The sequence below is a fragment of the Bufo bufo genome, chromosome 9 (genome assembly GCF_905171765.1).
Source record: "Bufo bufo chromosome 9, aBufBuf1.1, whole genome shotgun sequence".
NCBI lineage: Eukaryota > Metazoa > Chordata > Amphibia > Anura > Bufonidae > Bufo > Bufo bufo.
The window spans coordinates 142,639,918-142,654,050 of record NC_053397.1 but is presented as its reverse complement, the minus strand read 5'-3'; the positions used below and the strand labels follow the sequence as shown (position 1 = coordinate 142,654,050).

General features: G+C 41.8%; 1 protein-coding gene across 1 annotated transcript in view; it reads left to right on the top strand.

Annotated features, from left to right (window-relative positions):
* GPRC5D (G protein-coupled receptor class C group 5 member D) overlaps positions 1-14,133 on the top strand; it is a 38,866-nt gene that overhangs the window by 21,702 nt on the left and 3,031 nt on the right. Inside the window, exon 3 of the mRNA XM_040407315.1 lies at positions 8,522-8,586. Within this exon, the coding sequence (XP_040263249.1) occupies positions 8,522-8,586 (65 nt within the window). The remainder of the gene's footprint in view (positions 1-8,521; positions 8,587-14,133) is intronic.

Sequence of the window (14,133 nt, the reverse complement as noted above, 5' to 3'; positions counted from 1 at the left end):
CTTAGGTAGGGGCTAATTTTTTGTGGGATGAGGTGAAGGTTAGATTGCTACTATTTTGTGGGGCATATGCCTTTTTGATCGCTTGGTGTTGCACTTTTAGTGATGTAAGGTGACAGAATTATTTATTTATTTTTTAGCACAGTTTTTATTTTATTTTTTTGACGGCGTTCACCTAAGGGGTTAGGTCATGTGATATTTTTATATAGCCAGTTGATATGGACGCGGCGATACCTAATATGATACCTAATACTTCTGTTCTGTCATGCATTGGCTGTAAGTGTATTACACATTGTAATTCACGTACAGCCTTTCTGCCTGTGCAATCCAGGGGGCTGGATCTCACAGGCTCTCCCAGAAGGCAGCCACAATGCCTAAGAAATGCATCGTGCTGCCTTCCTTGCCATCGGGTCCCCATCACAGCAGCGCGGGGACCCGATGGCTGCTTGCTCCCTGCACGGACATCGCACGTTCTTGCAGGGGTTAATGTGCCGGCGCATACAGCAGGGGTCCGGCTATCACTGACTGCCGGACTCCTGCCGCGGATCAGGCGCAGCTCCTGCACCCGCCCGTTCAGCGTGCCGTACGGCGCTGGCCATTAAGTCACGTCCAGTTGCGCCGCACATGTACGGCGTTGGGCGTTAACGGAGAAAGAAGTATTTCAAACAGTACTTTTTTGTCCTGTCTTTTTTGACAGAATCTGTGGCAGTGGCCTGAACTCAGATGTGAAGTATAGCATCAGATGCACGTTTAACACACAGATAAAGTGCCAGAACCTAGATCACTACATAAATCCACACCAGAACCATGCTTATAACACAAATACAGCCCCAGAACCAAGTTCACTACATAAATACAGCACCAAAACCATTTTCATAACACAAATACAGCACCGGAACCAAGTTCACTACATAAATACAGCACCAAAACCATTTTCATAACACAAACACAGCACCGAGATCACTGCATAATACAGCACCAGAAACAAACCTATAAGGCTACTTTCACACTAGCGTTGTTCGGATCCGTCAGGCAGTTCCGGCACACCGTATGCAAATGGGAATATGCTTTTTCCGGATCCGTTAGACGGATCCGGTGATATACCGGATCTGTCTCATCTGGAATAACTGATCCGATATTTTAATTTTTTCAAAGATCAAAAGCAAAAATAGCCCCTCCCATGTCCCGGCGCATGCGCAGACCGGAAAACCGGATCTGGCAACGCTGCAATTTCCGGAACACTTGGTACCGAATCCGCCATTAATACATCTCTGTGGAAATTAATGCCGGATCCGGCAAGTGTGGTATTTTGTCCGGTCAAATACCGTACAAGAGACGGAATGGAAGACATCCTGATGCATACTGAACAGATTGCTTTCCATTCAGAATGCATTAGGACAAGACTGATGCGTTTTTTTTTTCCTGTATTAAGAACCTTTACCAGATTTCAATACCAGAAAAGAATAACGCTAGTGTGAAAGTACCCTTAGTCAAATACGGCAACAGAACCAAGTTCACTGCCTGAATACAGCACCAGAACCTTGCTCAAAACACATAAACAGCACCAGAACAATTTTCAATACATAAATACAGCAACAAAACTAAGCCCATAAGTGAAATACGGCACCAAAACCAAATTCACTACATATATACAGCCCCAGACCCATGTGCATGTACCTGATACCTCACATATCAGTACACTGCTGTTTGCACTATATATCTGTACACACTGCAGTTATTATACCATATAATATATGCAGTATATACAGCTATATCGTATACACAGCAGTGTACTGATATGTGAGGTACAAGGTATGACAGATGCAGTGTGTACAGCTATATTGTAATCACAGCAGTGTACTGATATTGGAAGCACGAGGTATGACAGATGCAGTGTGTACAGCTATATCGTATACACAGCAGTGTATTGATATGTGAGGTACGAGGTATGACAGATGCAGTGTATACAGGTATATCATATACACAGCAGTGTACTGATATGGGAGGTACAAGGTATGACAGATGCAGTGTGTACAGATATATAGTATACACAGCAGTGTACTGATATGTGAGGTATGACAGATGCAGTTTGTACAGATATATAGTATACACAGCAGTGTACTGATATGTGAGGTATGACAGGTGCAGTGTGTACAGATATATAGTATACACAGCAGTGTACTGATATGTGAGGTATGACAGATGCAGTGTGTACAGATATATAGTATACACAGCAGTGTACTGATATGTGAGGTATGACAGATGCAGTGTGTACAGCTATATCGTATACACAGCAGTGTATTGATATGTGAGGTACGAGGTATGACAGATGCAGTGTGTACAGATATATAGTATACACAGCAGTGTACTGATATGTGAGGTATGACAGATGCAGTTTGTACAGATATATAGTATACACAGCAGTGTACTGATATGTGAGGTATGACAGGTGCAGTGTGTACAGATATATAGTATACACAGCAGTGTACTGATATGTGAGGTATGACAGATGCAGTGTGTACAGATATATAGTATACACAGCAGTGTACTTATATGTAAGGTATGACAGATGCAGTGTGTACAGATATATAGTATACACAGCAGTGTACTGATATGTGAGGTATGAGGTATGACAGATGCAGTGTGTACAGATATATAGTATACCCAGCAGTGTACTGATATGTGAGGTACAAGGTATGACAGATGCAGTGTGTACAGATATATAGTATACACAGCAGTGTACTGATATGTGAGGTATGACAGATGCAGTGTGTACAGATATATAGTATACACAGCAGTGTAATGATATGTGAGATGACAGATGCAGTGTGTACAGATATATAGTATACACAGCAGTGTACTGATATGTGAGGTATGACAGATGCAGTGTGTACAGATATATAGTATACCCAGCAGTGTACTGATATGTGAGGTATAAGGTATGACAGATGCAGTGTGTACAGATATATAGTATATACAGCAGTGTACTGATATGTGAGGTATGACAGATGCAGTGTGTACATATATATAGTATACACAGCAGTGTACTGATATGTGAGGTATGACAGATGCAGTGTGTACAGATATATAGCATACACAGCAGTGTACTGATATGTGAGGTATGACAGGTGCAGTGTGTACATATATATAGTATACACAGCAGTGTACTGATATGTGAGGTATGACAGATGCAGTGTGTACAGATATATAGTATACACAGCAGTGTACTGATATGTGAGGCATGGCAGGTGCAGTTTGTACAGATATATAGTATACACAGCAGTGTACTGATATGTGAGGTATGACAGGTGCAGTGTGTACAGATATATAGCATACACAGCAGTGTACTGATATGTGAGGTATGACAGATGCAGTGTGTACAGATATATAGCATACACAGCAGTGTACTGATATGTGAGGTATGACAGGTGCAGTGTGTACATATATATAGTATACACAGCAGTGTACTGATATGTGAGGTATGACAGATGCAGTGTGTACAGATATATAGTATACACAGCAGTGTACTGATATGTGAGGCATGGCAGGTGCAGTGTGTACAGATATATAGCATACACAGCAGTGTACTGATATGTGAGGTATGACAGGTGCAGTGTGTACATATATATAGTATACACAGCAGTGTACTGATATGTGAGGTATGACAGATGCATTGTGTACAGATATATAGTATACACAGCAGTGTACTGATATGTGAGGTATGACAGGTGCAGTGTGTACATATATATAGTATACACAGCAGTGTAATGATATGTGAGGTATGACAGATGCATTGTGTACAGATATATAGTATACACAGCAGTGTACTGATATGTGAGGCATGACAGGTGCAGTGTGTACAGATATATAGTATACACAGCAGTGTAATGATAAGCCTGCCAATACACATTAATGGCAGGGCATATATAACATATATTATATGTATGGCAGACATGTGCTTCACCAGCCCCTCACCTGCACATTATAATAATATTATATTCACTAGGTGTCCACGCCTAACCAAATCACTTATATTTTTCTTTTATCGCCCCTAAACGTACTGGCTGAGCATCTGTCTATAATTAGAATGTCCCAGGTGGCCAGGGCACAGACCAGAGTCATGTCTCTCTTGCTCTCACTAATGGCTGCACTGGAGGGTCAGTTTGTTTGTCACGTGACCCGCCAGTGATGTCACTAGGGGGTGGGGATAACTTGAAATACCCATCTATGTTTGTGTGGGTATTAAAGGGAACCTGTCACCTGGATTTTGTGTATAGAGCTGAGGACATGGGTTGCTAGACGGCCACTAGCACATCCGCAATACCCAGTCCCCATAGCTCTGTGTGCTTTTATTGTGTAAAAAAAACGATTTGATACATATGCAAATTAACCTGAGATGAGTCAGAGCTTGAAAATATGACCCTTCTCTGGTCACACAAGTAAGATATGACTCTTATGTTAATTTGCATAAAAGGCGGGAAGTACAAAAATGAATAATACTTATTGAATTCGTCGGTAAATGAAATGAAAAGTGTAATTTATATGTTTAGGGTAACACAATAAACATTTGGAAACACTCAGTGAGGGTAGCATAGTAGAGGTGACAGGTTCCCTTTAAATATATATATATTTTTTGCACGTGTTAGCAAAAGAATGTTGGGGAACTACTTGGTGACGGGTGGACTAAATTTTGATTGCTACTGAAATGATCACGTTTTTCATGACTCACATCTAACTTGAACACACCCGTGACAACCCAGGACAACTTGTTTTTAAAAAAAAACTAGATATAAATGGCAGATGTAGCATTAAAAGTACAGGGGTGTGCCCATCTCTGAGGTATGTGTTATAAACCACTGCGGTATGTAATGAATTGCTATGTACCGTATATCTCTCTCCCTCCCTCGGATTTGATCTCTGAGACACGCACCCACTTTGCTGGATGAAGAAACCTGTCATGCACATTGATGACCTTTCTTTTGGTAGAGTTCATCAGGCCAGCGTTACGCACCTTCAGTTACGTAGTGACATAGGTGATGGCTTGTAAACCCATCTAAGTTAAATCTTTTAATAACAGCTGTTGCAATGCCAAAAAATAACCAGTATAGCATGCTCTGCTGGTATCGTAGCACACCCAGGCCATATGCGGAGCATGCCACTCCTTTAGGGTTCATGCACACGAACATATGGCTTTTTCAGTGTTTTGCGGGCCGTTTTTAACGGATCCGTTTTTCCATTTTTTGTTTCACTAGTGTTTCCGTTTTTCTGTTCCATTTTTCCGTATAGCATATACAGTAATTATATAGAAAAACGGAGCAGATACGAGAACATATGGAGTACATTCCGTATGTGTTCCGTTTTTTTGCAGACCCATCGACTTGAATGGAGCCACGAAATGTGATTTGCGGGCAATAATAGGACATGTTCTATCTTTCAACGGAAATATGGAAACGGAATGCACACGGAGACACCATTTTTTTTTGCTGACCCATTGAAATGAATGGTTCAGTATAATGAATGCATACTGAACTAAAAGAACGGCCAGTATACTGAACGCAAAAAACGTTTGTGTGCATTAACCCTTAGGCCTCTTTCAGAGGGGCGTCCTGGATCCACGAGTGCGCACACAATTTCAGTCAGTTTTGACTGCGATTGCATTGCATTGCGTTGTTCAGTTTTTATCGCACAGTTGCAATGCGTTTTGCACGCGCGTGATAAAAAAACTGAATGTGGTACCCAGACCAGAACCCTTACTTCTTCACTAAAGTTCGGGTTCGGTGTTGTGTAGATGTTGTTATTTTCCCTTACAACATGGTTATAAGGGAAAATAATAGCATTCTTAATACAGAATGCTAAGTAAAATGTTGCTTGAGGGGTTAAAAAAATAAAAACAATTAACGCACCTCCTCCAGTTGATTGCGCAGCTGGCATCGTCTTCTTTGAGGACCTGCAAAAGGACCTTTGACGTAATCGCGCTCACCACGTGGTGAGCACGGTGACGTCAGCGCAGGTCCTGCTTCTATCTTTATTCAGCACGACCTGCGCTGACGTCACCGCGCTCACCACGTGTGAGCACGATTACGTCATCAAAGGTCCTTTTGCAGGTCATCAAAGAAGAATGAATACGATGCCAGCTGCGCGATCAACTGGAGGAGGTGAGTTAATTGTTTTTATTTTTTAACCCCTCAAGCAACATTGTACTATGCATTTTGTATTAAGAATGCTATTATTTTCCTTTATAACCATGTTATAAGGGAAAATAATACAGTAAATTGACTTTTATTAATTTACTAACATCTCCTAGCAACCATGCGTGAAAATCGCATTGCATCCGCACTTGCTTGCGATTTTCACGCAGCCCCATTCATTTCTATGGGGCCTGCGTTGCGTGAAAAACGCAGAATATAGAACATCCGTTTTTCCATTCTGTACAAAAATAGAACATGTCCTATTATTGCCCGCAAATCACGTTCTGTGATTTCAAGTCAATGGGGCTGTAAAAAAACGGAACGGATACGGAATGCATCCGTATATCTTCCGTATCCGTTCCGTTTTTGCGGAACCATCTATTGAAAATTTTATGCCCAGCCCAATTTTTCTATGTAATTACTGTATACTGTATATGTCAGGGCTCATGCACACGACAGTATTTTGCGTTCAGTATACTGGCCGTTTTTGTAGTTCAGTATGCGGTACATATACTGAACCATTCATTTCAATGGTTCAGCAAAAAATACTGAAGTGTCTCCGTGTGCATTCCGTTTCAGTATTTCAGTATTTCCGTACCGTGAAAAGATAGAACATGTCCTATTCTTGTCCGCAAATCACGGTGCTTGGCTCCATTCAAGTCAATGGGTCCGCAAAAAAAACGGAACACATACGGAAATGCATCCGTATGTCTTCCGTTTCCGTTCCGTTTTTTGCTGAACCATCTATTGAAAATTTTATGCCCAGCCCAATTTCATCTATGTAATTACTGTATACTGTATATGCCATATGGAAAAACGGAACGAGAAAAACGGAACAGAAACGGAAACACAACGGAAACAAAAAACGGAACAACAGATCCGTGAAAAACGGACCGCAAAACACTGAAAAAGCCATACGGTCGTGTGCATGAGGCCTCATGCTTCTGTTTCCATTTGCGATCCGCAAAAAAACAGAAGCAAAACTGAAGCTCTACTGAAACAAAAAATGGTTCCGTTTAAAACTGACCGCAAAACACTGAAAAAGCCATACGGTCATGTGCAGGAGGCCTTAAACTGCATTCGGGTGTCTCGCTTTGGTTAGGATATGGTGTAATGCTACAAACAAGCATTCGGGGATGGGGGGAGTCGGAGTGTGTGCGGAGCCTCTGTATTCCTGAGTGACACGAGGCTGCTGCACATTAGTTCATATGGAGCCCCTGTCACAGCAGGAAATTTTATTAAACAAGGATGAGCTCTTGTGACCATAGATACTGACAGGAACATTCAAGCAAACACTACGCAGGACTGAATTAAAATGTTGATTGTTTTGATGAAGTTTGTAGGTTTTATCAGCCTGGGGCTCCGAGGCTGGTATTGTGGAGCTCTGCGGTCCATAGACCGGATGTGTGATGCGTTCCAACTGCCGGATGTGACATAATGCGCTCCACAGACCGGCTCCTATCTAGCCACGGCGGTGGCTACATCCTTTACAGCCGCCGGAAACTGCCTCCTCCGCGTGCGTTCCAAGGTGGAACGCACGCACTCGATAATCACTACCACCGGGCCCTAGGGGAAGTAACATCATTATCAGTGCGACGCAGTATAGGCCAGGAGGGATATTTAAATGGGGATAGCTTGATGTACATAGCAGTGGACCAGAGGAGGAGACAACATGGAGGACCGACACCGACTGTGAGTAAGATATGGGCTTTGTGGCCCTACTCCAAGATAGACTAGCTTCACTTAATATGTTCTCTTGTACAATGCAGGTGACTTGAAGTGGGGACTAGTCCACTTGATTGTTGACCACCTACCAAATATAATTCTCTGTAAGGGTTTATATTTCTGCTGGAATTAGTACTTGCTCATAGATAGGGGTTAGGGACCCTACTGTGTGATTGAGAAACAGAAATTAATATGTGAGCCCCTCTAGGAAGAAATACTGATGTGAGTGATTTCCAAGAAACCCCAGTGTCTAGCCTGTTATACTCAATGCAGGTATAAGGGGCACTCGCAAAATTGTTGATGAATGGGGAAGGGGAAGAATCAGTTATACTCTAATGCCAATTCTGTGGACCCATATAATAGTCTGCAATAGGTCTCCAATATCTCTGTGTGCCTTAGATTGTATACAGAGGAAGCATTGCTTCCAGGCAGGACATGAGTAATAGCTGTCAATAGTTTGGCCAACAGCTGTTACATATTGCTGTGTAGGAATTTCAGGATGGGGAGCAGTCAAAATTAATTCCATGAGTGTGAATGATAACAACTGTTAAAATAAAAACTTCAATTCTACATTGCTGATTTTATTTTCAACTTTTTGCTTCTCTAAACAGTCCAAAATTCTGGAAGGAGCTCTCCATCTTCTATTCCACGGTTTGATGCAACTCTAGCAATGAGGGTGAGTACTGAACCAAGACAATGTCTACATCTTTCACAGCAACTGAACCTTAAAGGGGTTCTGCACTTTGTGTAAATTGATGATCTATCTTCTGGATGGATCATCAGCATCTGATCGGCGGGAGTCCGACACCCGGAACCCCCGCCGATCAGGTGTTTGAGAAGGCAGCGGCGCTCCAGCAGCAATGCGGCCTTCTCACTGTTTACCGCCGGCCCAATGACGTCACGACTTGTATCAACTGGCCTGGGCGGGGCTAAGCTCCATTCAAGGGAACAGAGCTTAGCCGCACCCAGGCCAGTGATACTAGTCGTGACGTCACTGGGCCTGCGGTAAACAGTGAGAAGGCCCCTGCCTTCTCAAACAGCTGATCGGCAGGGGTCGGACTCCCGCCGGTCAGATGCTGATGATCTATCCAGAAGATAGATCATCAGTTTAAACAAAGTGCAGAACTCCTTTAAAGTGAATCTCCAACCTTAAATACCATATAACATATCAAAATCATATTCAGTTATCAAAATGTCTAAAATACTGTGTGCTGGGTAATTATTCTGGGTGTACGCACAAATCATAGGGTGCCATAGCAAAACATAGAATGGTTCCCCCCATGAAGCTCAACATTCATGAGATCACTGAATAGGGTATATTTCCACTGGACTGGGGGTCGAGTGGAGGGGTGGACCGTAGGCGCAAAAACGCAACCAGAGTTTTATTATAAACCAATAGTTTTTTTATTGTTATAGTGACAACGTGTTTCGGGGTTCTGCGGACCCCTTTTTCAAGTCTGTGGATGATACCGCTGGTGGAGAGAGCGCTGCTTCCAGCTCCTGGCACGTGTAGCGTCCAGATGCACGTGCAGCGCTCTCTCCACCAGCGGTATCATCCACCGACTTGAAAAAGGGGTCCGCAGAACCCCGAAGGGTGTTGTCACTATAACAATAAAAAAAACTATTGGTTTATAATAAAACTCTGGTTGCGTTTTTGCGCCTACGGTCCACCCCTCCACTCGACCCCCGGTCCAGTGGAAATATACCCTATTCATTGACCCAGACGGCGGCTTGGCCTCCGCCAAAGGGGAACGCGGACGGAATAGGCAGCATCAACCAGTGAGACGTAATCAATCCTATTCACCTCCATTTTAGTTGCACCGAACAATAGGTGTAACAACAACAGGTGAGCAGTACCACTCTTGCTGTTACTTTGGAGGCTCGGTTTTTAACTTATTTACCCTATGAGCGCCTTTTTCTTTCCTTGGCCACTTTTTACCAAGTGATCACTGAAGTCAGTGACTGGCTGCAGTGGTCATGTAAATAGGAAAGGAATGCCATGAGAATTGTGGCACTAGATTGGTGGGTGAAATTATTTATTTTCTTTTATACACTTTCCTGTTTGCCATTTTCATTTACATCAGAAAACCATAAACCAGATTTCTATAGGGGAGTAGAGTGTTTTTTTTAAAGGGGTACTGATGACCTATCCTTTGCTGGGAGTCAGACCCCCACCTATCAGATACTGATGATCTATTCTGAGGATAGGCCATCAGTATCAAACACTCAGAAAAAAACTTTTAAATAAACAAGTAGCTCTCTGTACCACATAGGCCTCATCCACCCCTGAGCCCTATCAATGAATTGACATAAAACAGTTGCTGTGAAGGCATTGATAATTCTCCTCCATACAATTTTAATCCCATTTACTTTCACATTGTAAATTTTAAAACTGCATGCAGTCACAACTAGGGGGTGCATATGGTATATAGAAGTTTATACAGCTGCTATTGAACTCAATGGAAGTTGTGACATTTTCAGAAATCTGCAGTGTTTTACAGTAGCAGTAAAGTGGATTTGGTTAAAAAAAAATAGTATGTGCACATTAATTGACCTGATTTTAAATCCAAAGCATGACAAATGATCTTGTTGGTTTTCACTATGGATTTCACACTTTACAATCCTCCCATCCTAATTAATCTAAATATACATGCATGTGAGTAGCCGATGATTGATAGAGCAGGTTCATGCATGCATCACACAAATGCTATGCTTTTTCAGTCATTAAGTCAATTTGCACTCCGTGCCTAGATATCTGTAATTCATAGTTGGATCCACCCTGACTAATAAAGGTGCTGCATTTAATGAATGGCATCAAGTAAGAAGCAGGAGTGACAGACTATGCCAAACTATATTATTAATGTTGCCACTTTTTGTCAGAAAGAGCTATATTGCTTTTTATTTCTTGCGACAAAGTTACTAAATCTTACTTACACATGTTGTGGTACTCCATAAGATACTTGAAACATTAATGAAACAATTACGGTTATGGTTAAACAAAAAGGTCAACAGCCCCACTCTGTCCACTGGCTGTGTCTAGTATTACAGCTCCATTCACCTGAGCTGCAAGACCAGGAAAAGCCAATAGAAAAAAGTGCAGCTGTTTAGAGAAAAATACAGACCGTTTTCTCATTTTGAACCACCACTGTAAAGTAAAAAATACATTATAACATTTTTAGTCCTCATGTACACAACTGTGTCCATATTGTGGTCCCCAAACCACTAGTCCGCAAAATATGGATGAATGTCTTCGGTCTTCCATCCACATTTTTCTCACTCCCATCACTAGAAATGTTTGTATCACAGACAAGAATAGGACATGTTCTATAATATGTGGACAGCACATGGATGACATCTGTGTACTGTCCGTTTTTTTGCAGACCCATAGAAATGAATAGGTCTGCAATGCGGATCAGACAAGGATGCAAAATACAGCTGTATCCTGAGGCCTAAGGCCTCTTTCACACTACCTTTTGCGAGCCATTTTTTGCGTTCCATATACCGTCCGTATACGGAACCATTCATTTCAATGGTTCCGCAAAGAAAACGGAATGTACTCCATATGCATTCCGTTTCTGGATTTCCGTTTTTCCGTTGAAAGATAGAGCATGTCCTATTATTGCCCGCAAATCACGTTCCGTGGCTCCATTCAAGTAAATGGGTCCGCAAAAAAAACGGAACACATACGGAAATGCATCTGTATATCTTGCGTTCCCTGTTCCGTTTTTGCGTAACCATCTATTGAAAATGTTATGCCCAGCCCAATTTTTTCTATGTAATTACTGTATACTGTATATGCCATACGGAAAAACGGAATGGAAACACAACAGAAACAAAAAAACGGAACAACGGATCAGTGAAAAAACGGACCGCAAAACACTGAAATAGCCATACGGTAGTGTGAAAGAGGCCTAACTCTGCTTCCTTCTACCAATGCCTCCTCTTTTCATTGCTGGAAGTGAAAGGATAATAATTTTCTTCAATCACCAGTAGAAAGCCCCTTTGGTGATAAGAACAATAAGAACTATTTTGAAGGTATAATATTAACCCCTTCAGTACTGAGCCACTTTTCACCTTAAACCCCAGGCTGATTTTTGCTAATCTGGCATGTCACTTTATGTGGTAATAACTTTGGAATGCTTTTACTTATCCAATCCATTCTGAGATTGTTTTATCGTGACACAGTTTGCTTTATGATACTGGTAAATTTTAGTCAATATATTTCCCCTTTATTTATAAAATAATCCAAAATGTACCAAAATGTACCAAAAATGTTGAAAAATTGTTTTTTTTCTACTTTTAAAACAGATAGTAATTCCTCATAAAATAGTCATCAATCAGCATTCCCCATATGTCTGCTTTATGTTGGCATCATTTATAAATGTCAGTTTATTTTTTTAGGACGTTAGAAGGCTTAGAAGTTTAGAAGCCATTTTTCAAATTTTCAACAAAATTTCCAAAACCATTTTTTTAAGCACCAATTCAGTTATAAAGTGATCTTGAGGGGCTTACGTAATGGACATAAATTACAGAAATACCCCATATGTGGTGGTAAACTGCCCTATGGGCATGTGGCAGTGGTCAGAAGGAAAGGAGCACCATGTGATTTTGGAGGCAGATTTTGCTAGAATGGTTTTTAGGCACCATTTTGTATTTGAAGAGACCCTGACGTACCCCTACAGTGGAAACCCTCAAAAGTGACCCCATTTTGGAAACTACACCCCTTAAAGAGGACCTTTCACCTATTATGACACTGTGAAATAACTATACAGACATGGAGAGCGGCGCCCGGGTATCTCACTGCACTTACTATTATCCCTGGGCGCCGCTCCGTTCTCCTGCTATGCCCTCCGGTATCTCCGGTCACAAAGTTATGGTAGCGGAGATTTCAGTCACTAAGTTATGGTAGGCGGAGTCTACCCTTGTTCTGCTGTAGCGCTGGCCAATCGCATTGCAGAGCTCACAGCCTGGGAGAAAATAACCTCCCAGGCTGTGAGCTCTGCGCTGCGATTGGCCAGCGCTAAAGCAGAACAAGGGCAGACTCCGCCTACCATAACTTAGTGACTGAAATCTCTGCCTACTATAACTTACTGAGCGGAGATACCGGAGGGCTTAACGGGAGAACGGAGCGGCGCCCAGGGATAATAGTAAGTGCAGTGAGATACCCGGGCGCCACTCTCCATGTCTGTATTCTTAGTTCACAGTGTCATAATAGGTGAAAGGTCCTCTTTAAAGAATAGATTAAGGGGGTACTGAGCACTTTGACCCCCTAAGCGTTTTACAGAATTTGGAAACATTTGGCTGTGAAAATGAAAAGTTTATTTCTTCCAAGAAAAAGTTTTCATTTTCACAAGGGGTAACAGGAGAAAAAGCACTGCATAATTTGTTACCCATTTTCTCCTGAATACGGCAACACCCCATATGTGTTGCTAAACTGCTGTGGGGACTCATGGCAGGATTTAGAACGGAAGGAGCCATTGGTACCATTTTGAGGTACGTAAGACTTTGATCGCTTGGTATTAAACTTTCAGTGAGGCGAGGTGAAAAAAAAAAGCCTGTTTTGGCATATAGTTGCAAGCAGAGCCCTTGTAGCACTCAGTGGATTAGTAGCTGGAGTAGGGTTCCCACACCTGTCAATAGTAGATACAAAAACTCCAGCCGAAGTTGTGTGAAGTACAATTTTCGTTTTATTAAGTACACAATGGAAATTGCTACGGCAGGGTCAGTGACGTTTCGGCACATCCGTGCCTTCATCAGACTGTAGCAGAAAAGAAAAATAAACACAGTAAATATATCTGGTATTTTCATCAGTATTCATGAAAGCGATCGTTTTTCATGCATATGCGCGTTTTCGTATAATTTTACAAACGCATCAATTAAAGGGTAAATTCTAGAAAGGAAATTGCTATGTCAGCATAAAACAGTACAGGAGACATAAAATGAAAAAATAATAGAAAGGTTTCTATTGCTGAAGTTCAAGCCTGGAGAGGGCTGTATTCTGGAAGGACACAATCAATAGTGGTCACCATCTAAGGGGTATATCTGTGGTCAGTTAAGGTAGTAACAATAGGGTAGCTGTATGATGTAAGGTATCAGTACAAATCTTTATATCACCAGACAAATAGATTATCAGAAAATGTAGGCATCATCAGTAGTTCTGATAAATGACAGGAAACATGGTGGTCCAGATTCTCAGGACTAACTTACCTAGTGCCGCTTTAGG